Source organism: Zootoca vivipara, chromosome 12 (assembly GCF_963506605.1).
Source record: "Zootoca vivipara chromosome 12, rZooViv1.1, whole genome shotgun sequence".
Taxonomy (NCBI): Eukaryota; Metazoa; Chordata; class Lepidosauria; order Squamata; family Lacertidae; genus Zootoca; species Zootoca vivipara.
In genome coordinates this window covers 5,645,713-5,671,873 of record NC_083287.1, presented here as the reverse complement: position 1 = coordinate 5,671,873, position 26,161 = coordinate 5,645,713, and the positions used below count along the sequence as shown (strand labels likewise).

Below are 26,161 nucleotides of genomic sequence, written 5' to 3'. Positions count from 1 at the left end.
CTAAAGGTGAATTTGAGAGGCTTTTTCTTTGCTGTAAACAAACAAAACGAAAAACTATTTGCAAAATACAAGATTACTCCATTTCTGCAGACTATATATCACCTTCTAAATAAAGAGACGGAAAGCATCAACAGCAATTGAGAGAGATGGGGATATATATATATATATATATATATATATATATATATATATATATATATAATGTTAAACTCTGATTCAACATTATATATATATATATATATATATATATATATATATATATATATATATATATCCCCATCTCTCTCCCTCTCTTAGGAGAAGCTTTTATGCAGCATGAACTTCTAAAGGTAAACACACGGCAGCGTAAATAAAAAGCAAATCAATAATTTTTGTTAAATTTTAATAATCCTGCAAACCTACAAATAAAACCATCATCAGCCTGAGTTGAGATGACAGTTAGCTCCGTTTCTATGACAACCTGGTTGAACAGTACAAGTCTTGACTCGCAGCAAAGCTTAAGATATGAACAGAGTGACATTTACTCCATACAGGAAAACTCACAGCTTTCTTCTTCTTCTTCTTCTTCTTTTTTAAAAAATCAATTTCTCAACTAACATGGATTTTTACTAAGTATATGGCACTTTTAATTAAAGGCAATTAAAGGCAAAGTCCTGTATGCTATCCTAAAGGATTCTCAAGTCGTTTGGAAAAATAATAATATCACTGTCGCTTGCACTGTTTTGACATTCCGTGTTCTCCCCTCACATTTCTGTTGCAGAGAAAATACACTCAATTTTAAGACGTATGAAATAGTTGTGATCTATCCCTCAGCTCTTGGTGTCGTATTTTACCAAGTCAAAAGATTAACATTTTACATTTTATTAACATTTTATTAACATTTTATACCAGGACCACAGGCTTATTTCACTTCCTACAGCTCCAACATACTTGAGATATTTTTTTTTACTTTAAACAGCAGACATGTTCCACCCACAATGTATAACAAAATACTGCTCAAAATCACACACCCCTTTTTAAGTTGCCTTTTCTTTGCATCCGAGAAACTACAACCACAGTCCAATACAGAATTCAATCACAGCCAAGAAATATGAGCCATAAAATAAATGAGCTTACTGAAATTAACGTACTGTATATGTATATGCGTGTTGGATTGTGGCCTATACATAAATGGCGTTTCTATGTGCAGGTGTGCAGTTCAGGACTTGAAAGAAAACTTTAAACCGCATTCACGGAAAATGTGAGGTTCAGCCTATAGCTGGGATTTTAAAGAAAACAAGCATAGAACTCAGCTATTGCATAACTAATTGCGAATTTGACATACCGGTAGTAATCAATTCAAAATCATTTTCCAAATGTTCACTATTTACCTTCTCCACTTTGTATCTGAAAGCACAGGACCAGCCAAGTTATTACCCAGCAAGAACCTCCGTTTTCTATGGACAGTTTCTGCTAAAAGCTCCACACATAAGACTAATGCAATTAAGTAATGAGATCAGAAAACTGCTGAGGGTTGTGTCGTTCATTAAGACCAAAATCCTTTGAGCAAATCAATGGCCTGCTTCTCTTTCCCTTCCTGTAATCAAACTACAGGTTGGTCTACATTAGCCTTCCCCAACCTGGTGCCCTCCAAATGCTTGGGACTACAACTCCCATCGGCTCCACCCAGCATGGCTGTGATGGAGAGCACTGGGGGCTAGTGCAAAATATCTGGAAGAGCTGTTCAACCGTGGAACAGTCTCCCGTGGAAGGTTGTGGATTCTCCTCCTTTGGAGGTTTTTAAGCAGAGGTTGGATGGCCATCTGTCATGGATGCTTTAGCTGAGATTCCTGCACTGCAGAGGGCTGGACTAAAGGACCCTTGGGGGGTCCCTTCAAACTCTAAGATTCTATGATTCTTTAACTCCTTTTGGTACACTTGCTCAGATCTCAGCTGCACCTATCGATTGGGCGACAAATATGCATCTGTTAATAAAACGTTAGCTGATTAAGCTGCCCATCTTGGCTGTGAATCCTGGAAGACCTGCTCTCAGTCTTGCAGGCCCTTTTCCACCTGGACTGGGAGAGCGAGGCCCTGGCGGACTGACTCCAGCTACAAAAGCTGAGGCTGCAGGAGAGGCCAGAGAGCATCTTGGCTGACCCACGTCATGAACCATCATTGGCGGCATTTATGTTCCATGCTCGTGACAATATTTAATTCTCTTCCTAATTATGTTGTTTTAAATGTGCATTTTATATTTGACTTCCTTTAGCAAAGCTTTCTCTTTAAATGTTTAAGAAATTTTTTTTAAAAAAATTGTTAACTTTGCTGTGTTAAATGTGCATTCTGTGGTTGACCTCCTTTGTAATGTTTTATTTCGAAATCTTTAAACGTAATTAAAAGTTTCCTGTTAATTACGTTGCTTTGAATGTATACTTTATATTTGACTTTCTTCAAATATGGATTGTTTTGTTTGATGTTTTAATGTGTTGTAAACCGCTTTGAGACTTGTTTCTTAAAAATATAAAGTGGTATAGAAATGAAACGTATAATAATGCCCATTAACCCCATTCATACTGGCAGCCCATGTAGAGACCACATAAAGCTAAACCAGCCAATGGAAGAACTAAGTTATTTTCTCTTTTGGCAGTGAGTTGTATTTAAATGCACCATCCTTGCTCTCACCACCTCCCCTGGAATTACACCTTTCAATTCATTTCATTACCAAAGTTAGATTCCCGCGAGCCTAATCACCGAAAGCTTATGGTTCTTGAATTGGTCAAAATGGATTATGACATTTGGCTTTCTCTCAGCAAACTCCCTCTCCCTCTTTTTATTCCTTTCCCACAGAGGATTTATTTAAGCTTTTCGCCTTCTCGAAGAAACATACTACACAGTAGGGCAAAGAATTATGATGATATGGCTACTACCACTGAATATATATTAAAATACGTAGTTGTATTGAGAGCACAGGATGCAATATGTAGGTGGAAAGAAAGCAAACATTTTCTGCTCTTCCGAGTTGCCACTAAATTACAGCCACGCTATCAGCGTGAAATGCCAACTTCACTTTCACTTTTAGAAGTCTGCCAGCAATGGAGATGAGTTAGGTTATGAGAAGCAAAGGGTCTGCTGAATTCTGCAATGTGTCACAGGATCCCGTACTGAACCATCCACCCACAATCCAGCGCTGTCCTGACTTGCCCCAGCGCCACCATAGGAAGTCTACGCTGGCAAATCCCAGGCAACAGCTTCAGAGAAGGTTGCACACCAGCGAATAGATTAGATTTTAATTTAGATGCTGCTCTCCTGCAAACGATTATGCTCAAAGTGGCTTGCAACATGCACCCAAAACAGCAGCAACAATTCTCTCAGTGCATGTGGGATGAGGCGTTTAAAGTTGACTGTGTTTGCTCACAATGGCGAAAGCTGAGTTAGTTCATCCCGTATGACCCAATTCAATTTCTATACATTTCCTTCGTGACAAGAGGTTATGTGAAGTAACCTATAGGCCATCTGTTGTCTTTGTCCATGGAGTTTTCTTGGCAGGGATACTGGAGTGGCTTGCCAGTTCCTTCTCCAGGTGGATAACGTTTAGTCAAAACTCTCCACTATGACCTGTCCATCTTGGGTGGCCCTGCATGGCATAGCTCATAGCTTCTCTGAGTTATTCAAGCCCCTTCGCCATGACAAAGCATTGATCCATGAAGCTGAAGCTGAGGCTCCATTACTTTGGCCACCTCATGAGAAGAGAAGACTCCCTGGAAAAGACCCTGATGTTGGGAAAGATTGAGGGCACTAGGAGAAGGGGACGACAGAGGACAAGATGGTTGGACAGTGTTCTCGAAGCTACGAACATGAGTTTGACCAAACTGCGGGAGGCAGTGGAAGACAGGAGTGCCTGGCGTGCTATGGTCCATGGGGTCGGACACAACTAAATGACTAAACAACAACAACAGGCCATCTGAGCCACTGTGATAGGGAAAAAAGGTTTCTTCAGTAGAGGAAGTTGCCTTATACATTGCCAGAATAATGGTCCATCTGGCCCAGTATTGTCTGCACTGACTGGCAGCAGCTCTCCAAGGTTTCAGGCAAGCAGCCTTTCCCAGCCCTATCTGAAGATGCTGGTGATGGAACCCAGGACCTTTTGCACACAAAGCATGCGCTCTACCACTGAGCTATGGCCCAGTGCTTTTGCAAGCTACAGGAAAAGCATACAGTGGTACCTCGGTTTACAAACACAATTGCTTCCGGAAGTCCGTACTTAACCTGAAGCGTACTTAACCTGAAGCGAACTTTCCCATTGAAAGTAATGGAAAGTGGATTAATCCGTTCCAGACGGGTCCGCGGAGTACTTAAACTGAAAATACTCAAACTGAGGCGTACTTAAACCGAGGTATGACTGTATTGATACTTAAATACTACTTCAGAAAACCCATGAATGTGAGCTACCATTGCATGGGACTATGTGCAAGGAGGATTGTTCTGAAGTATAATTTTCCCCTGTGATAACAAGATGTCAATGTCTTGCAGCTGCAATAAACTTCATGTGGCATTTATATAGGGGTTTGGCCATCTGCTCAACCCATTTTCTGAAGGCTTGCGATGGCATGTCCAAAAGTCCAGTCACAATATAAGCCAGCCAAGATGTCCTGCTAAACCAGTTTACATAGCGAACAGTAATATGAAGTCAAGGATGACCTTGCATATGGGGCAGAATAATATCGTTTTCCTGCTTCAAGTTGTCGTCTGACAGCAATGGCAGAAGGGAGAGCTCTTTGCTCCCCAGCAATTCAGGAATCGGGTACACATGCACGCCCCTGCTCTCAGAGGAGACATCTCCCATGCTTCAACACACTCCAATAGGCTTCTTCCCTCTCCTCCAGTTGGCCTCCTCCGGAGCCAGTGTGGTGTAGTGGTTAAGAGTGGTAGACTCGTAATCTGGTGAACCGGGTTCGTGTCTCCGCTCCTCCACATGCAGCTGTGGGGTGACCTTGGGCTAGTGACACTTCTTTGAAGTCTCTCAGCCTCACTCACCTCACAGAGTGTTTGTTGTGGAGGAGGAAGGGAAAGGAGAATGCTAGCAGCTTTGAGACTCCTTCGGGTAGTGATAAAGCGGGATATTAAATCCAAACTCTTCTTCTTCTCCTCCTGGCTATGTGATATTCCTATGTCTCTAATAAAGAACGCATAGGCCAGTGTGAAACACAAAAATACAGAGGCCTGTTTCAGATGCAATGTTGCCACAAATGGAAATTTATTGCCATAGGAGCAAGCAACAAGCCTGAGCTCGCGCACGCACACAACCATGCACTTTCTTCTTTTGTTGTTGTTTAGTCGTTTAGTCGTGTCCGACTCTTCGTGACCCCATGGACCATAGCACGCCAGGCACTCCTGTCTTCCACTGCCTCCCGTAGTTTGGTCAAACTCATGTTCGTAGCTTCGAGAACACTGTCCAACCATCTTGTCCTCTGTCGTCCCCTTCTCCTAGTGCCCTCAATCTTTCCCAACATCAGGGTCTTTTCCAAGGATTCTTCTCTTCTCATGAGGTGGCCAAAGTATTGGAGCCTCAGCTTCACGATCTGTCCTTCCAGGGAGCACTCAGGGCTGATTTCCTTAAGAATGGATAGGTTTGATCTTCTAGCAGTCCATGGGACTCTCAAGAGTCTCCTCCAGCACCATAATTCAAAAGCATCAATTCTTCGGCGATCAGCCTTCTTTATGGTCCAGCTCTCACTTCCATACATCACTACTGGGAAAACCATAGCTTTAACTATACGGACCTTTGTCGGCAAGGTGATGTCTCTGCTTTTTAAGATGCTGTCTAGGTTTGTCATTGCTTTTCTCCCAAGAAGCAGGCGTCTTTTAATTTCGTGACTGCTGTCACCATCTGCAGTGATCAAGGAGCCCAAGAAAGTAAAATCTCTCACTGCCTCCATTTCTTCCCCTTCTATTTGCCAGGAGGTGATGGGACCAGTGGCCATGATCTTGGTTTTTTTGATGTTGAGCTTCAGACCATATTTTGCGCTCTCCTCTTTCACCCTCATTAAAAGGTTCTTTAATTCCTCCTCACTTTCTGCCATCAAGGTTGTGTCATCTGCATATCTGAGGTTGTTGATATTTCTTCCGGCAATCTTAATTCCTGCTTGGGATTCATCTAGTCCAGCCTTTCGCATGATGAATTCTGCATATAAGTTAAATAAGCAGGGAGACAATATACAACCTTGTCGTACTCCTTTCCCAATTTTGAACCAATCCGTTGTTCCATATCCAGTTCTAACTGTAGCTTCTTGTCCCACATAGAGATTTCTCAGGAGACAGATGAGGTGATCAGGCACTCCCATTTATTTAAGAACTTGCCATAGTTTGCTGTGGTCGACACAGTCAAAGGCTTTTGCATAGTCAATGAAGCAGAAGTAGACGTTTTTCTGGAACTCTCTAGCTTTCTCCATAATCCAGCGCATGTTTGCTATTTGGTCTCTGGTTCCTCTGCCCTTTCGAAATCCAGCTTGCACTTCTGGGAGTTCTCGGTCCACATACTGCCTAAGCCTGCCTTGTAGAATTTTAAGCATAACCTTGCTAGCGTGTGAAATGAGGGCAATTGTGCGGTAGTTGGAGCATTCTTTGGCACTGCCCTTCTTTGGAATTGGGATGTAGACTGATCTTCTCCAATCCTCTGGCCATTGCTGAGTTTTCCAAACTTGCTGGCATATTGGGTGTAGCACCTTTCTTCTTTTACATTCAACTAAAGAAGGAACTTCTTGACTTGATAAATCCCATGGCTTCCAAACTGCTTGGAAACAACGGTTAAACCACAATTTCATAGTTCAGACATCACAGAAAACTGATTTAATAATCCAGAAGACTCCTCTTAAAGGAAGAGCCTCTGTGGGATTTAGAACTGACTCTGGGAACTTCTGGAAGATGGCCATTTATTTTTTTTAGAATTAGCATCATTCTCTCTGATCTATTACTGCTTTAACAAACTATGTGTTAAATATCTGATTGGCTAATTAACACAATGGCCCATCAAATGCAAAGTGAATTTGACATCCCTCCTATCAATCTGCTTTTTAAGATGTCCCTCCATTACCCTCGCAAAAATTATCACTTACCTCCGACTGTGCACTGGACCAAACTAAACAGGGAATGAGTATCTGCCAAAACTGCTTTCTCCACTCATACCTCACCTGGACAACAGTACAGTACAGCGAGAAGCAAAGAAACTATAAAATCAACAGCCTGGTACACACAATAGGAGAGGCGCAGCAGCTCCTCCCTTTCTCCAGATAAAGTCAGCCAACTCCTCTCAAAACTTAGTAATTGTCACCCTTCAAAAGGACCGCTTGGTTTCTCACCAAGCTCCACACACCTTCCAAGGTAGCACATAATCCCATACTCTTTCCTCAAAACTGAGCCATTGTTCAGAAATGTTCCTTTATGTCAGAACATGCAAGCTCTGTACAAGAGACGTTGCCAACTTCATAAAGATCCATGAAAGCGCTCCTACAAAGTACTGTCTCTTTAAAATATTCTCCATCCTGAGCAAAACCCCACTGCTCTTTATCGCACCACACTTTGTTGCTTTCTGTTCACTGATGTCCCCTGTGAGCGCCCTCTTTTCAAGGCCGTTTTGTCTCTGGCCACTCCTCATTTGGCAAGTATCTGACCTGGGTGCAAAGAGCTGTAGTGAGTGAATACACAGCACTGCTCGGAATTTCTTTTCCTTCTCCAGAAATAGTAGGCAGTGTTATGTTCATGCACACAAAAATGTAAGGTCAAAGCAGGAAAGAAAACTTCCAGCACTGCTCTGTCCACACCAATGGATTAATATTGTGAGGACATAACAATTCTGTTGATATAGTAATATTTCAAATTGAATTTCATTCATGTCGTATGCACTGCAGCATTTTTATACTTTAGATATTCTACCACACTCAAATAAGAGAATTGGAACTTCTAGTTAATATTAATAGCTCATTAAATTAGCCATCTAATTTTCACCCAAGAAAAGTAGATACTAGAAAATCCTAAGAGTCATCCACTTGGTTTACAAGTCAGTCCTAATATGACGTATACGATTATCTTTGTTACACATCACCAAAAATTTGTTTTTTTTTAATTGATGCAGCAAAAGATTCCATTTAAACTCCAATATATTATTTAAAACTCATCCTATAGGTTCAAAACGATGAATTATTTCTATAGTCTTTCATTCTTTTGCCCCTTTTAAACAAATTTTAAACTCTGATAGCTCGTTAAGGCTTGTCAGAGAAATTTTCTGTTGCAGGGCAGGGATAATTTGTGCGCCAATAAACAGCACAGTGATTGTGAAATCTTCTGCGCTGAGATGCTTGCCCAGAACCAAGTGATTAGCTACCAAGCCAAGCTTAAGGTGTTAGTTTGGGCTTTAAAAGCCTTGAACAGCTCAGGACTGTTGTGTATTGAGTCAAAGGATTTTATATCTGTATTATTATTGTCTGTATTTGCATTAGGATAAAGTAACTGCCTTTTGGTTCCAGAGGGTACAGCTACTATTGGTTCATTTAAGCTGCTGTATTTGGATCCTCTGTCTTATTGGTTTCCTCCAAAAGGCAGCACTGTGATTGCTTGATATTGTTCCCTCCAAAATGTATCCCTTCCTAGCTAGTCCCCTGTCCCTATAAATGTAGCTTTCCTCTCCTCAGTCTTCAGTCTTGTTCACTTTAATAAAGGTGTTGCAGGTTCTGGATTGGGTGTTACCTGTGGTGGAGGGGCTGCTATAGGGGTTTCATCAGGAACAGATGGAGTCCCAGACATCTCAGGGTCCCCGACCTGTACCTCGTCATCATAAGGACTAGCAGACCCTGGTTCATTTGCTGAAGCCCCTGGTGACTGTACCTCTGGACCATTTTCACTCTGGTCTTGCAGCTGTGCGTCATTAGCCAGGGATGAATTATCTGACTCCTCCCTGCTGAGCGCACGGCGCCTCAGCTGATCTATATGTCTCTTCCAAACTTGCCCATTTTCCAAGGTCACATAATAGGACACAGGTCCACTAGCCCGGGTGATCACACCGGCCACCCACTGCGGACCTCGTGAATAGTTCCTCACCCAGACCAGATCTTCAGGGGCGAGATACCTTGTTGTGTCAGTCTCAGCCTGGGGGGTTGCTCTTGAATTACGGTTTGGCATTTTATCTGGGTGGACATAATCCAGCACCGTTACCAGTCTTCTACCTAAGAGCAGCTCGGCTGGCGACTTGCCCGTCGCAGTACACGGCGTCGCATGCTGCAAAAATAACATTCGCGCAATGCGAGCCGACCAGTTACCCTCCATTAAGCGCGCAATGGATTCTTTGGCTGTTCTTACCATGCGCTCAGCCTGCCCATTGGAGGATGGGTGAAAGGGCGCGGATGTGACCCCTCTTATAAAGTTATCAGCCAAGAATGCCCTGAATTCTTGGGATACAAAAGCTGCCCCATTATCTGATACAATGGTCTCAGGTAACCCGTGGGTAGCAAACAGCTGCCTCAACACCTTGATTACGGCAGCTGATGCCATGCTAGGGACCATCGCCACTTCTAACCATTTGGAATATGCATCAACGATAACCAAAAAGACCTTCCCTTGGAATGGCCCAGCAAAATCTATGTGCAGCCGGCTCCAGGGAGTCCTGGACTGCTCCCACCAGTGGACTGGTGCTCTGGCCACTTCTGGCCGCACCTCTTGGCATGCCTTGCATGTTCGTACCCATTGTTCTATGTTCTGGTCCATTCCAGGCCACCACACATAACATCGGGCTAGCGACTTCATCCTGACCATTCCCGGGTGTCCCATGTGAAGCGTCTCAAGAACCCTGTTTCTCAGTGGTGCTGGGATTATCACCCTATCTCCCCATAGGAGACAACCCTTATGCATGGACAATTCGTGCTGCCTTGTCGCATAAGGCCTGAATTTTTCTTCATGCGGACCACCTGGCCACCCCCTCCCCACCCAAGTGAGCACACGGGAGAGAACAGCATCTTTCCTAGTTTTCTCAGCTATATCCGTAGCTGTTACAGGAGCCCCCGGAAGTGTTTCTAGCATCATAATGTGCTCCGCCGGAGCAGGATCCTCATTGCTCCCGCCAGGAAGGGGCAATCGACTCAGCGCATCAGCATGGCACAACTGTTTCCCCGGCACATGGGTCAAGGTGTACTGGAACCCATTCAGGAATATTGACCAACGCAACATTCTGGGGGAGAGAATTTGTGGCGTTTGTTTGTTTGGGTTGAACAACCCTAACAGTGGTTTGTGGTCCGTTTCAATGGAGAAATGGCGACCGTACAAATAATCATAGAACCTTTTGATTCCGGACACAATAGCCAGCGCCTCTTTATCAATTTGAGCATAGTTGCGCTCTGTGGGCGACAACGTACGGGAATAGAAAGAGATGGGCTTTTCCGACCCATCCGGTTCCCTATGACTCAGCACAGCCCCCAGACCGTATTGAGAGGCATCACATGCCAGGACCAGCGGCTTTGACTCATCATAATGAGCAAGGACGCTCCCGCTACTCAGCATTCCTCGCAAGGAGTCAAAAGCCTTCTGCTGCTCCCGCCCCCATCGCCACACAATCTTTTTCTGCAATAGTCTATGTAATGGTTCAGCTACCGAAGCTTTCTGGGGTAAGAACGAATGATAAAAGTTAATAAGTCCCAGGAATGACTGCAACTCCGTCTTGTTCTGTGGTCGTGGTGCCTCGATGATGGCCTTAATCTTAGCATCTGTGGGGTGGATGCCTGATGCATCAATTTTAAACCCCAAGAAATCCACAGTTGGCACCCCAAAACTGCATTTTTCTTTTTTCAGTTGCAACCCCACCTCCTTGAACTTGAGCAACACTGCACGGACACGCGCAACCAGTTCCTGTGGGTCTTTTCCAGCAATCAAAACATCATCAAAAAATGGCAAGACCCCCGGCAGACCTCTTAACAGGCGTTCCATGAGCCCTTGAAAAATCCCTGGGGCCACACAAACTCCGAACTGTAATCTGTTAACTCTGAACGCCCCTTTATGTGTGACAATAGTCTGTGCTTCCGCTGATTGTGGGGTTACTGGCAGCTGTTGGTAAGCTTGTGCCAGGTCAATTTTGGCGAACACCTTGCCCCCAGCCAGTTTAGCCAACAGATGTGATACAACTGGAATGGGGTATGAGTTTCCCCTGAGTGCCTTATTGATAGTACATTTGTAATCTGCACATATCCTGACTTCCCCATTTGCTTTAAGGGGTGTGACGATTGGAGTCTCCCACTTAGCAGAGTCCACGAGTGAGAGAACTCCCTGCTTGACCAATTTATCCAGCTCTGCCTCGATCTTGGGTTGCAGTGCAAATGGCACTCGCCTTGGTTTGAGTCGGATTGGGGCCACACCGGGGTCCAACTCGAAGTCAACTGGGGGCCCTTTATAACAACCCAGTTTTCCATTAAAGAGACCAGCAAATTCCTTGCATAATGCCTCGCTCATCTCAGGGCAGGTTTGGATTGAATTAAGCCCTGAGATACTCAGTCCCAGGGCGGGGAACCAGTCAGTGCCCAGGAGACTGGGGCGACTGCCCTTTGCAATCACCAGTTTGAGTACAGCCTGTTTGTCCCGGAACTGTACTCTCACGGCACACATTCCCATAACATGGATGCGGCCTGCTGAGTACGACTGCAAGGTTGCCGGGAAGGGCTCCAGAGGGGGCAACTTACCCCTGGGGAAGAATGTCTTCGCGGTCTGGTCCGACACGATGGTGAATGCAGATCCGGAGTCCACCTCCATGTCGCACTGCTGACCCTCAATCTTCACCTTGACGTGTGCCTTGCCTTGCGCTGGAAACTGCACGGCCCTCCCGTTGATCTCCGTTACGTAGTGGCAGTCCTTTAGAAAACGAGTTGCTGTGGGCGGTCTGCGATGCTCCAGTCTAGGTGCTCCTGTTGCTCCCGACGCCGCCGATCTACAGACCCTGGCGATGTGACCCGTCTTTCCGCACGTCCGGCACATAGCATCCCTGAAACGACAACTCTTCCGCTCATGGTTTCCGCCACAACCTGGGCAACTGCCTCGGCGATCTTTGTGCACTGTGCAGGCCTGACGCACCAACTCGACCCCACGGACTGGGCTCTGGCTCGGAGTAGCCTCTAGCTCGTCCATGGTATGCGCAACTTCTATCTGTGGCTTAGTGGCCTTGCGACTGGCATCAAGCTCCTCTCTTTCATAATTCTCCGTGGCGGTGGCCTCTTTCAAGGCTGAAGCAAGGGTAACCTCTTCTTTAGCCACGATGCGTCTTCTGGCTTTCTTGCTGCTCAGACCACCAATAAACCGATCCAGGAGAGTCTCTTCCAGATTTTGGAAGCCGCAGTGCTGAGCGAGCTTCCGGAGTTCAGCCAGAAATGTGGATACAGACTCCCCAGCATGCTGCTGCCTCTTATGGAACTCCATCCGCCGGGCCATCTTGGTCTCAGTAGGCGCCAAGTGGCTTGTTAGGCAGGCAAGAATATCTTTGAGAGATGTCTCACTCAGCTTCGCTGGAGCAAGTAATGCCTTGGCCAGCTTGAAGGTCTCGGGCCCACAGTAGCTCAGGAATGTGGCCCTTCTTTTGCTGGCATCGGTGATCCCTTGAGCCACTGCAAAGAACTCGAAGCGTTCGACGTAGTCTTCCCAGGTGTGGGGCTCTGATGGCTGGAAGGGCTCCAATACCCTTGGACTCTCCATTGTCCTAGCGGGCAGGGTCGTCTTCTCAGCTGGCCAGTGAGTCTTGTTCTCAGCTGCAATCCGGACTCTGAGGCAGGGTTGTGTTTAACCGCTCCTCAGCATTCCGGATCCCATCCTCGTCGCCAGTTGTTGTGACGTGGGGTTTGTGATTTCAGCTCTCTTGACAAAACATGCTGGAGACAGTTCTCTAGTAACAGCTCTTTATTAAAGTGAACAAGACTGAAGACTGAGGAGAGGAAAGCTACATTTATAGGGACAGGGGACTAGCTAGGAAGGGATACATTTTGGAGGGAACAATATCAAGCAATCACAGTGCTGCCTTTTGGAGGAAACCAATAAGACAGAGGATCCAAATACAGCAGCTTAAATGAACCAATAGTAGCTGTACCCTCTGGAACCAAAAGGCAGTTACTTTATCCTAATGCAAATACAGACAATAATAATACAGATATAAAATCCTTTGACTCAATACACAACAAGGACCAGGTTATTTGAGGGGTTGTCTCCTCTCATATACATCGTCCTCTGGTCCACACCACAACCTGCAGAAGGTCCTACCAGAGTGCTGAGAAGGGCCTTCTCTGTTGTGGCACCTCCCATGTGGAATGCTCTCGCCTTTGAGATCAGGCAGGCACCAACTGGGGATGCTTCCAACAGCTATCAAAGATGAATTAGTTTGCACAGCCGTTTCCTGAGCCTTAGTTCTGGTTCCCTGACTCTCTGGTTACCGTGACGATGCTTTAATGCTGATTAAAACAAGTTCAATACAGTGATATCTTGGTTTACAACCACAATCCATTCTGGAGGTCCAGTTATAAACCAAAACAGGTTTTAACCCAAGGCCCACTTTCACCAATGGGGCCTCCGAAAAAAGTGGGTTGTAATAAAAAAAATGGGTTGTAATCCAAAAAAAGGGACACACACTTCAGGGTTTGACGTGGTTGTAATCCAAAACGGTTGCAAATCAAGGTACCACTGTACCTTGCTACACAAATACAGTTGTCACAATACACAAAGCGCATACAGGCTGAATGATAATAATTGTGAAAATTTTACTGGTTATTTCCTTTTGTAAAGGTCTAGTCCAGTATGTGCAACATATATAGTTTATATGTACGGTGTATAACCTATGGGGCTAAATCCAATGTTAATACATTTCTTCTTTTCTTATCTTTTCTTGCTGCTTCTTCTTGTAAGTTCTTGTAAGTTCCCGTATAACACAATCCTTAGGTAAGAATAGAAAAGTCCCCAAGGTAATGCTGATTAAAGCTATGCTGATGATTTATTATCGGAATATTTAATTGAACTCACCTGAACCCGGTTATGTTGGTGTGCAGTAGTAACAAGAAGGGATTTGTTTATTTTTGTAGTTTGTTGGGGTCTAGCTGCACAATTAATTCCAGGCATGCCCAATGGGACATCTGGCTTACATTTATTCAGTAGGAAATTTCCGTGCCACATAGAAAGCCACTTTTGATAGGGAACGTCAAAAATTCATTGAGTACGCCCACGCTTGTGTTCTACTTTGTCCTTCCTTTACATGAGCCTCAATGCCACAAAATATAGTCAAACTTTATTCTCTACTTTACGAACAGTTTATCCTGCTATATCCCCACCCCAAATGACCTCACCTGCCTTAATGTGTAACTCCAGATTCTGCACAAAAGCATCAAATAAGCAAACAAAACTAAATTGCCTCTAGGAGTAATCACTGAAACAGAAACCTGCTCAAAAGTAACACTTTTGATCATTCTCTTTATCATCGGTAGGGTGAAAGAGAAATGGAAAGGAAAAAATAAAATTAATGTACATCCTACATGCAATTTCAGAAACCTACTATACAAAGTTACAGAAAAGATTTTAGTGCTCCAAGATTGGAAATATACTTTTCAGCGAAAGCAGTTTTCCCTCCTGAGAATTAAAATACTATTTGAGATTACTTTTTTGCTCAGCATATCAAGGAGGAATAAGTAGTAGTCCGTCTGCTTCATAAGAAAGAGTTCATACTGGTCCAAATCATATGTAAGATAGTAAACTGACGAGCACTTACAAAAAATGAACTGGTACAATTACATGAAATATTGGGGGGGGGGAATCACCTCCACTGCCTCAACTAAAATGTTTGCTTGACACATGGAGTAATGTGATAAATATGCAACCTTATAGTGAAATATTTTATATGTACTAGTTTAAACACCTGGAAAACGACAGACACTTATAAATAGCTCTAGAATTGCAATCCTATGCACACTTACATAAAGATTAGACCAACTGAGCACATTAGGATTTACTTTTGAGTAAACATGCATGATTGTCTGTGAGACTGATAAGATACAGAGCCCACAGTTAAATGCTACCTGAACTTCGTAATAAAATGCCTCAATTAACATTTTAGTCAGGATCTGCTCAAGCTGTAATTTTTTTTTACTTTGAGACAGGGCACAAACCATCAAGAAGTTTGCGCAGATGGTCCCTAAAAAATTCCAGGGGGAACTCTGCTGTTTACACCTGAGTCAGTCGGGTTTTCTCAAGGTTGACATTCACTCCAATGTAGCGCTAAAGAGAGGGTTGGGGGGGGGCACAAGGACAAAACCGCTGGGACCTGTAACTTCTTACTCCAGTAACATGTAAGTTACTGACATTCAGAACACAACAAAAGGGTGGAAAGGAAAAAGGTGAGGGTGACAATAATAATAATAATAATAATAATAATAATAATAATAATAATAATAATTTTATTATTTATACCCTGCCCATCTGGCTGGGTTTCCCCAGCCACTCTGAGCAGCTTCCAACCGAATATTAAAACAGTACAGCATTAAACATTAAAAACTTCCCTAAACAGGGCCGCCTTCAGTTGTCTTCTAAAAGTAAAATACAGTGGTACCTCGGTTTATGAACACAATTGGTTCCGGACGTCTGTTCATAAACTGAAGCGTTCATAAATTGAAGCGAACTTTCCCATTGAAAGTAATGGAAAGTGGATTAATCTGTTCCAGGCGGTCCGCGGAGTACTTAAACTGAAGCGTTCATAAACTGAAGTGAACCTTCCCATTGAAAGTAATGGAAAGTGGATTAATCTGTTCCAGATGGGTCCACGGAGTACTCAACCTGAAGCGTACTTAACCCGAAGCATGGGTGTAATTGGTTCCGGAAGTCTGTTCATAAACTGAAGTGTTCATAAACTGAAGTGAACTTTCCTATTGAAAGTAATGGAAAGGGAATTAATCCGTTCCAGATGGCTCCGCAGCGTTCGTAAACCGAAAATTCGTAAACCGAGGTGTTCATAAACCGAGGTTCCACTGTAGTTACTTATTGCCTTGACATCTGCTGGCAGGGCGTTCCACAGGACGGGTGCCACTACCGAGAAGGCCCTCTGTCTGGTTCCCTGTAACCTCACTTCTCGCAATGAGGGAACCGCCAGAAGGCCCTCGGTGCTGGATCTCAGTGTCCAGGCTGAATGACAAGGGATCGCTTTAAGCAAACACAGTTAACACATGCTAAGGTTTTGTCCTTGTTAAGCCAAAGACTTTAAGGAAGAACTGGATTTATGGGAGGGGCCACTCAAACCCTTGGCTGCTTTAAGATGCTGCAATTAACAGGCACTCAAAAAGAATGAAAGTGTGAGAAGGTACAGAGAAAAAGGGAGCAAGCTTGAATGGGCACACAGAGAAGTTTAGACCAGAGAGAAGATACTTAGAATCATAGAATTGTAGAGTTGGAAGGGATTCCTAAGGGTCATCTAGTCCAACCCCCTGCAAGGCAGGAATTCTTAGAGGGGGCATGCAACAAACCTTGCATGCAATAAACCTAATGATCTACTTAAATCCACCCACACCCAAGTTTTGCTGTTTCTTCCATTTTGCCAAATTAAACTTCAATTTACCTCAGAGGCTTGCAGGCACCATACCATAAAAATATTGCCATTATACACCTATTTTGTGTCTCTCATTCTCTCCATTCCGAAACAAAAACTGGACCATCAAAATTAGCAATGCTAAATATAATATTATGTGGCATTACACAGAGCAGGACTCAGAGCCCTTGGCAAAGGTTGATATTTACATTTGGGCTACAAGCTGCCCTCGCAGCTCCATTTTTTACGTGAAAAATCAATAATAATCTTATTGTTGTTAGAATTGGTCTAAAGAATTATTGCTTTTTCAACTACCTTAAAGAGCCAAAAAAAAGAGTCCCCCACCCCTGCGACAGAGCTACTCTGGGCACATCCAACAGCTTGGGCGTGAAGTTTTTTTTTAACTTGTCATTATGACAAAGAGTCTTTGCAAATTCTGCCTCTTTGAAAAGGTTTGCTATGCAATAGTATGGCAGCTACCACTCATAAAATCCAGCCTCAAATTCCTTTAGTTATGCAGAATGACATATTGTTCCTTAGGATCCTAGCCATGTTTTTATCCATTTTTCCATGATCCTAATGCCTTTTGTCACATCTCTTTCCTACCCTTTGCATAGTCTTTACATCTTTCTCCCCTAAAAAAAATTAAAACTTTTTTATAGAATAAACATGCACCCAAACAACATGGGTACTCATGCCTTGCAATGTTATTTTGCAAAGCAATGATAGGAGACATAAATCTAAGCTTAGTTCAGAGCACCATTAAATACCTTTTTAAAAAATCTGTAATATACAAACATTGTTTGAGTAAATGAAAACGAGATTGACACGAAGCAAAACAGGCAGCATTCAGCTTTCAACTTTCAACAAGATTTATTTTGTCAAGAGTCATTATTTTGCCGGAGCTGTGTGACTACCCATATTTATTTTTAAATATCATCCACTTTTGTGTTTTCAGTAGCAACACAGTTCCCTAATTGTAATCGAAGCCTAAAATCACTTGCCATAAAACAATCATAACTTCTCTGCAAATAAACAGCCTCCCAATTTGAAATGAATCAAAGGAGCTGGAGGAGGCGGGGAGAGGAGCGTGTTTTCCTTGCTTATTGACAAAGGACTGGCATTTAATACAATTGGAACATCACCTGGCAGTGCTCAGGTATGAATTCCTTTTGAAGCAACCTCACCTCAGACTCATCTGTAGATTCTTCATTGGACCTGGGCTCCTGAGGACAATACAAAAAAGGGAAGGAAGGAAGAGGTTAGAAATGCAGACATAACATGCAACGGACATGCAAAGGTTTGCACTTAGGCTGTTCAGAAGTACGTGGGTATAGGATTTTGCTTCTGAAAGTTAAAAGGCAAATAGCCAGCAAAGATTTAGAAGATTCTGGTTATATTCTAGAAGAATATGATTATATTCTCAATCAGCGATGATGTTGATTTCTGCATCCTTTGTAAATATGTTATGTGAAATCATTCATTGATGGCAGTGATTGTCATGAGTGATTGTCATGCTGTTAAATAAAAAAAATCCTTCAGTAGCACCTTAAAGACCAACTAAGTTTATATTTTGGTATGAGCTTTCGTGTGCATGCACACTTCTTCAGATACACATGCTGTTGTCATGCTGTTGTGAGCTACCTATAGCAGACAACACACAACACTATAATTACTCAGTTGTTTCTAGGAATGAAGAAGACACAGAAAAATCAGTTGCCATTGGCTTGATCCAGCAGTTTCTTCTTATGTTCTTCAGTGGTGAAGTCAATGTATTATTTTTATCCCACAGGGCACTCAAGGCAGTTTCATATTAAGAAATAAGCAAACTAAAATTATGTAACAAGAGACCAAACAGTGAAACATTCTCTCTTACAAGTGCATTTTGGGCTCTTCCTTGAGCAATTGTTAACGTATTTATTACGCCAACCTTTTGCGTAACAATTTCATGGATGTCAGAGAGGTTCAGCAACACACACACACACAAACATGTTGTTGTTGTTTAGTCGTTTAGTCGTGTCCGACTCTTCGTGACCCCATGGACCAGAGCACGCCAGGCACTCCTGTCTTGCACTGCCTCCCGCAGTTTGGTCAAACTCATGTTCGTAGCTTCGAGAACACTGTCCAACCATCTTGTCCTCTGTCGTCCCCTTCTCCTTGTGCCCTCAATCTTTCCCAACATCAGGGTCTTTTCCAAGGATTCTTCTCTTCTCATGAGGTGGCCAAAGTATTGGAGCCTCAGCTTCACGATCTGTCCTTCCAGGGAGCACTCAGACATATATGCCATTATTGTTGGGTATATGATTAATCCCACACACTTCTATTTCTGAAGACCTCTCTTCACTTTTGTGGCTCACATGAGATAGCTGTTTCTCTTTACATGAGCATTTTGATTACACTGAATTCCCTTTAAAGGATTGCTCAATTCTTTATTCACTCAAGAACTCTTGGTGGCACGTATGTTAAAAACCAACATTATTCTTCAGTGGTAAATTCTGCTGATGCCATGCCTCCACAGAGGTCAGCAAAATGAAGATTTACTTAACGCATTTACAGTTATCAATAGCAATAAAAGGTTACAACTAATATGCTCACAGTGAACGTAAGCATTTTAACAACTGCATGATGGAAACAAAGACTATACAAGAGAGAAGGCAGTTTAAACCTTATGAGGCAACATTTTGACAATAAAATGAATAACTGTAACAGGATGGGTACAGGAGAGGGGGCGGGAGAGACCCAAAATGGTAAGATCCCCTGTCTGCGTTTACACCACAGGGTGAATTTTGGGCAGTAACATCACGAATTGGTTCTTGTTGAAACAACTTTTGGAAATCACGACTGCGCTACCACTATGAGCTCTATAAAATTCAGACCTGTCTGATACATGGTGGTGATACAAGAACACTTCCAACATTGCAAAATTATTCTTAAACTCTTTTGAGTCCTAGCATCATAGGGCTGGAAAACACTTCTAGTTCCTAGATGCCTAAAGCAAGCGCTGCCGGGTTAGACCCAAAGCCCACACTGTCCAACATTCTGCTTCCATAGTGGCCTTTGACATGTCTAGAGGAATCCCAAGACAGCAGGGCATAAAAGAGGACTCAGCTCATGACCCCCAGTGTCAGGGCTGGTTCAGCTTCACATCAGCATGGAGACTCAGATGAGCTGTAAAGATTGTTCTTTGTTCAAGGAGACAGAATACAGACAGAGAAACTTAAGGCGAGACTGGCCCCAGTAAAGCAGTTGCCAGAACTGACTTCCTCCTAAGTCTCTACTCCAGCTAGCTGTTTTCCTAACAGTCTTAAACTTTGTCAGGGAGGGGCTCCCTGCTCTGCTACATGCAAAGCCCTCTTGTGCCCTTGGAGACAAGGGAGCATGAGAGCTGAATACAGTATGGCTGGCAGCCTCCGTCCCCACCTCCTCCTTCTCAGCTGCCTGTCTTACGTCTACAGTGCTTTCTGCCTCTTCTTCCTCTCTCTCACTCAAGCCTGCTGCTTGTTCAGCATCCAACCACTCTGCCCCCCCATCCTCTGACCTTTCTCCCATGACCCGCAACCACTCCCCTGCCTTCCTCTTCTGAGCTTCCCTGTAGAGTTCTCCACCTGGAACCTCCTTGTCGTCCAGCCAGCCCCTGACACCCAGCAACTAGTATTTAGAGGCATCCTACCACAGGTGGTGCTGTGGTTAAACCACTGAGCCTAGGGCTTGCTGATCAGAAGGTCGGCAGTTCGAATCCCTGTGACGGGGTGAGCTCCCGTTGCTTGGTCTCAGCTCCTGCCAACCTAGCAGTTCGAAAGCACGTCAAAATGCAAGTAGATAAATAGGAACCGCTACAGCGGGAAGGTAAACGGTGTTTCCATGTGCTGCTCTGGTCTGCCAGAAGCGGCTTTGTCATGCTGGCCACATGACCTGGAAGCTATACGCTGGCTCCCTCGGCCAATAATGCGAGATGAGCACCACAACCCCAGAGTCGGTCACGACTGGACCTAATGGTCAGGGGTCCCTTTACCTTTACCTTTACCTCTGATATTGAAAGTAATAAAGCCATCTTAACTAGCCCCATGAATTTATCTAGTTCCCTAGCCATCACAATCTCAAGATCCCTTTCCTAGTTAATCACCACCAGTTCAGACTCCATCAGAATATATGTGAAGTTCTTCCTTTCAGTGTGTGTGTGGCTCCCTTCTCTCTTGTTGGCATTTTGATTATTTGGTGGGATAATTCTTATTCATCTTTTGCATCTCGACTTGAGTGACATACTTATTTTTGCGAGTTCAGATCATTCCAGGAGTTACCTGAAAATGAAAGCACCCTGCTGATATGGGAAGATAGAACTAGTAAATGGTAGCATCACAAATCTCACCAGAAAACATACATATAGAGACTGGTACTGACTGAGGCAAGGGGGGACCTAGTTATCTCGAATTTTGACACTGGAACTAGGTTTAGAGGCAATGCTGGCTCCTTGATGTAGATCTTCATACTACATTTCCTAGTCGTTGATGGGTACCTATTCAAAACAAAGTCCCTTGCAACCATGATGGTTTGTATCTATTCAAAAGTGATCATAATGTCATGGTTAAGCACCAGGCAAGAAACAGGGGAGAAATCACTCTGGAAAGGGTCACGTATTCATGAGGCTGGCTCCTGATTTGCAAACCAGTTTGCAGAAAGCCAGCTCTAGGGACTGGTATTTACAACTGTAAAATACTACTTTCATCCCTGAGAGCTAGCAATAATATAGTTTCCTGAAACATTTGTGTATGATAAATCTAGGAACAGTCACATTATTACCAAATGAACAAAACTAAAGAAATAATCCAGAGGGGTTTCCCCCTCCCCCCCAATGGCCCAGCTTCTTGCTTTGTCTGTCTTCCAGTATAATATTCCTCTCCCAGTCAAAAGATAAACTTCTTTTCCTCCCACTGCTCTGTCTTTGATCTTCTTGTGAACCATGGCAGACAGCAAGCAGCAGTCAACTGTGACACCTGTCACTCTGTCTCAATATTACATCCAGCTCCCGGATTCCAAAAATCCTACCTTAAACCTTCCCTGTTGGGATTTTGAAAAACTGGCCTAAAAACATAGAGAGTCCCTCAGCGTTAGCATGTATTGATTCTCTTTCCTGACTACCAAAAAAAAGAATCTAGATGAACCTGGATTCTCTAGAGACAGAACAATTCTCCAGAGGAGAACTCCTGTAGATTTAAACCTTCTCACACCATTGTTGTTCTTGCAAGCAATTAGGCATGCAGGGCAGCATTTTAAAAAGCAAACAATGTGGTTACACACATCAGGTTTCCTATAGTTATATAAATTAAATATCTGCTTTTTAAACCAAATAAAAAATGAAACCACCAAGATTTAGGTGCTGTCTCTTAAAGCCAAGCACTCAAGCATTTACAGAAGCAGTACCATGCCTAACCGTTAATTGTAAATATGTGTGCACACACATGCAAGCATGTTCATCAAATGAAATGAGATTTTAACTGTAAATCTGAAGGCTAATATTCTAATTGCCATTATTAAGGATAGAACAGCACGTAAACAATTTTTTAGTTTCTTTATAAAATCATTTACAGCCCGCTTTTTCACCCTAAAAAAGAACTTCCATAGCAGCTTACAGTGAAACATGAATACATGTTTTAAAGTAGGACAATAGTCCTTGCTCTACGTATTCCCCCCCAGCAACAGTTGCTGACAGACATGCACCCGCTAATCCTGGAAATAATATATGGCCTAGTGACTAGCAGATATTGACAGTCTGATTGTCCATGAATTCATCTAATCCCCTTCTGGAGCCATCTAAGGGGGTAGCCATCAAAAAGTCTTATGACAGCAAATTCCATTGTTTAGCTATCTGCTGTGTGAAGTAGTGAGTCCCCAAAAGTTCCTGGCTTTCAAATACATTTACTACCGGTAGCCTGCTGTGGGCTTGCAGAAGAGGAATGGCAAGCTGCAGTCGTCCTGCGGCATTTTGATGCATTTCTGTGCTGGCGGATGGAGCACTTGTCTGCCAGACCACTCACTCACCTGCCTGCATCCTTCTTGGCTGTGGCTACCAGGCTTAAATATTAACTCTGGATTAATTGACAGATTGTCTCCAGGTCAACTAATGCGTTTCAAAAGTGGGATTTTAACCAAGGAATTTAGGACTAGTATAACTAGGAAGTGTAGCTGCTCATTTGAAATTTACTTGCCCTCCCATTTTGCCTTGTCAAGGCAATTTCTTTAAAATGCCTTTCTGAAATCAGATCACAGGTTTCTAAATCTTAGTGATGCTATAGAAAACCTCTACTAAACAAGTTAGCCATTTCCTATACTGCAGTGTGGATCAGTTTCAAATCACATTGTGAACGATATATACTGTTTAAAGATGGCTTCAGAAACCAGTGTGCACATTATAGCTTTTAAAGACTAACCATGGAAGTCAATTAACTCAAAAGTAAGTCATACTTTGCTTTGCGGGGTTTACTCATAGTGAAGTGTTCATATGATTGTAGTCCAGGTCCAAATCATATATTATTAAAATTAAATTACAACTTTAAATAAAATGCTACATTTGCTATTATGTATACTTTAATATTTGGAAAATAAAGAAAGATTCCAAAGGTTTTTAAAACATCACAGTTGCCAAGGAAATGAGTATACTAATATAAAATTTGTTAACTGCTTAGACATGCTATTTGCAATCAGGAAATATATAAATTTTGTTAATAAAGTAAATGTCTACAGACAAACCAAATGAAGTGGCATTTTTGTATGTTGCCATCTGTTTCCCTGATACTAAACACATTTGTTGCACAATCTTATTCCCAGTGCTTTTTTTCATGGGGGACACATCCCCCTAAACATTTTGTGAATCTAAGTTTGGCCTCATTGAGGGACAGTATTTCAATGAGTAGGAAAATGAGAGTAGCCCTAAACGTTTAGGGAGGCTTTTAATGTTTAATAGATTACTGTGTTTTATTTTTCTGTTGGAAGCTGCCCAGAGTGGCTGGGAAAACCCAGCCAGATGGGCGGGTTATAAATATATTATTATTATTATTAATTATTATTATTATTATTATTATTATAGTATATACAGTCATACCTCGGGTTGCAAATGTGACCCATGCGGGAGGCACGTTCGCAACCCGCAGCATTCGCACCCTGAAGCGCTGCATCTGCGCACACACGTGACACAATTCGGCGCTTCTGCACATGACGTCATTTTGTGCTTCTGCACATGCACTGAAACCTGGAAGTAACCTGTTCCAGTACTTCCGGGTTCGGCATGGTCCGCAACCGGAAAACGCGTAACCCACAGCGTTCGTAACCCGAGGTATGACTGTATTGACAAGAGCAACAGGACCCCTAAGCAATTCTCCCCCAGCCCAAGCTGTTCCTCCCAGCCCCCAACATCATGGGGGGCACTTTCCTGAATTCCCCCCGAACCTTCCCCCTTCCTGCTCCCTCAAGCACCCCACCCTCTAACTCTGCATGATTCAGGCTGCCTTGGGGGTGCTCCCAATATGCTCCCCCATGTTGCAGTTGTTTATTGTTTCGGGGGTTCCGTTTAAAATTCCGCCACGTCCAACAGGTAGATTGTGATCTACTGTACTGGTAGATCACAGGACGTCTGTGGTAGATCACTGGCTCCCCCCAAAGAAGCTCAACAAGCTTGGCTCCCCTAAAAAAAAATCCTGCACCCCCCAAAAACATGGCTTTCCTCCTCCCTAAAAGAAGCTCAACAACTTTGACCTGAACCCCAAAAAACAGGGCTTTCCTTCCCCAAAAAAGCTCAACAACTTTGACCTGAACCCCCAAAAAGGGGCTAGATCACTGCCAGATCTTAACCTCCAGAAAGGGGGTAGATCACTGAGTAGATCGCAGTCTCTTGGGAGTTGGCCACCCCTGGTTATATGAAGAGCTTTGTGGAAAGGGGCTTTCTCCCTCCAAGCCTCCAACTGGGGAAAGCAGAGGGGGAGCCGCTCTGGGGCGCAGCAGCTCCTGCTTGCAGGCCCCCCAAGCCCCTCATGGCCAGCCCCGAATCCCCTCTCAGGCCCTCCGCTTCCCTCCTCTCAGCCCCTGCAGTGCAAAGCTCTCTACCTGCGGCTCTGCTTCCGCCATGGCGCCGGCGACGGTCACGTGAGAGCGCCGGGGAGCGAAAGGCACGCTGGGAAATGTAGTCTCTGCCGTCTCTGCCGGCTGCCTTGCGGAAGAGCATCCTCACAAGCAGCTCGCGCCGCTTAGCAGAGGGAGGGAGGAGCGCGACCACTTGGCGCCTGGGCAGCAGCATCATCGCCGTGCCCAACCCGGCTTGCAAGCATAGGATTGCATGGCGGGTCACCTGGTTCAACCCTCTGCAACGCGGGGAACTTTTTTAAGAAAAAATTTTAAAAAAATTATTTATTGCATTTTTAAATTTACATAACAAGAAAATCCTTACAGCCACATTAACAGAAAAGAAAACGATAAATAAACAAAATATGAAATTAAAAAAGAACAAAAAATAAAAATATTTGAAAGGGGGGAAGCACAAAAAATATTAATCAAATACTGTATACAAAATTATTTAAGGATTACAAACCATAATTTAAATACTCTATACTGTACTGAAATTCCTAGAGCGACATTACCTTCATGAAGTTTATTTTTATAAAGTTTATTTATGTATTTATTTTGATTTTTTATATATATATTATATTTATTTTTTATTTTATTATTATTATTATTTGACTACATCAGACCAACATGGCTACCTACCTGTAACTAGATCTGTGAAGTTAATCTAGGCACAGCCAAGTTTTGTTGTTGGAACCATATTTTGTTTGATAATTATTAAAGCAATCCCATTCTTTTTGAAACTTATCACCTGAGCGATTTCTTATTAATTCCGTCATTTTAGCAAGTTCAAGTTCAAGATTCACTTGCCATTCATCTTTTGTTGGTGTTAACTCATTTTTCCATTATTTTGCTATTAACATTCTGGCTGCTGTTGCCGTGTAAAGAAACACTCCTTTTCTGCCCGAGCAGGACTCGAACCCACAGCCCTGAGTTCTAAGTCTCGTGCTCTGCGCGCTGAGCTATCCCAGGCTGCCCGAGAGACATCACCGCTGGATTCAATAGGGTTAAAGGTTGCACTTTATGGATATATTTTGATTTATTTTCAAGGATTATCTCTAGGGGCAGGAATAAAAAGGACTCCAGCAGTACAGGTATTTGTCATTTTTGAGTCAGTAGCAGTGAACTGCAAAGGTGGGTTGAGTGCAACAATACAAACGATAGAACAAATAAACTCTTTGCAAACAAATAAACTCTTTGCAAACACGCACGCACGACCCCACCCCCTCCAAATAAAATTATACTTTGGTTAGCAATCCACACAAAAGTGCACTCTCCCTTATAGCACTTCAGGAAAACCCTGTTACAAGTGGGAGACAAACATCCTTTAGAAGTTATTTAAGTGACCACTGTAAGCAGATGGAAACAAGAGCAGGATTTTCAATTCATTTGTAGTGTAAAAATTACAATGGGCAATATGGTTTGATATAAAATATGGAGTACAGATGAATCTGCAGTTGTAGATGTTTAAATTGAATCTCCATGGGGGGGGGGGGAGGG

General features: G+C 43.3%; 2 protein-coding genes across 3 annotated transcripts in view; both read right to left on the bottom strand.

The window, feature by feature from the left end:
* Positions 1-24,690, bottom strand: part of VPS41 (VPS41 subunit of HOPS complex) — a 118,859-nt gene extending 94,169 nt beyond the window's left edge. The window contains exons 1-2 of one of the 2 annotated variants that reach the window (XM_060280561.1): positions 24,647-24,690; positions 17,740-17,778 (exon numbers count right to left, since the gene is read on the bottom strand). In XM_060280561.1, the coding sequence (XP_060136544.1) occupies positions 17,740-17,778; positions 24,647-24,667 (60 nt within the window). In that variant the 5' untranslated portion in view covers positions 24,668-24,690. The remainder of the gene's footprint in view (positions 1-17,739; positions 17,779-24,646) is intronic. The other variant, XM_060280562.1, reaches the window with a different exon arrangement.
* LOC132592842 (uncharacterized protein K02A2.6-like) lies at positions 644-17,722 on the bottom strand. Its single transcript, XM_060280560.1, has 2 exons — positions 6,705-17,722; positions 644-5,292 (listed from the first exon to the last, which is right to left on the bottom strand). Exon 1 carries the CDS (start codon positions 12,694-12,696, stop codon positions 8,680-8,682), a length of 4,017 nt encoding a protein of 1,338 aa, XP_060136543.1. The 5' UTR covers positions 12,697-17,722; the 3' UTR covers positions 644-5,292; positions 6,705-8,679.
* Positions 24,691-26,161: the final 1,471 nt, after the last annotated feature.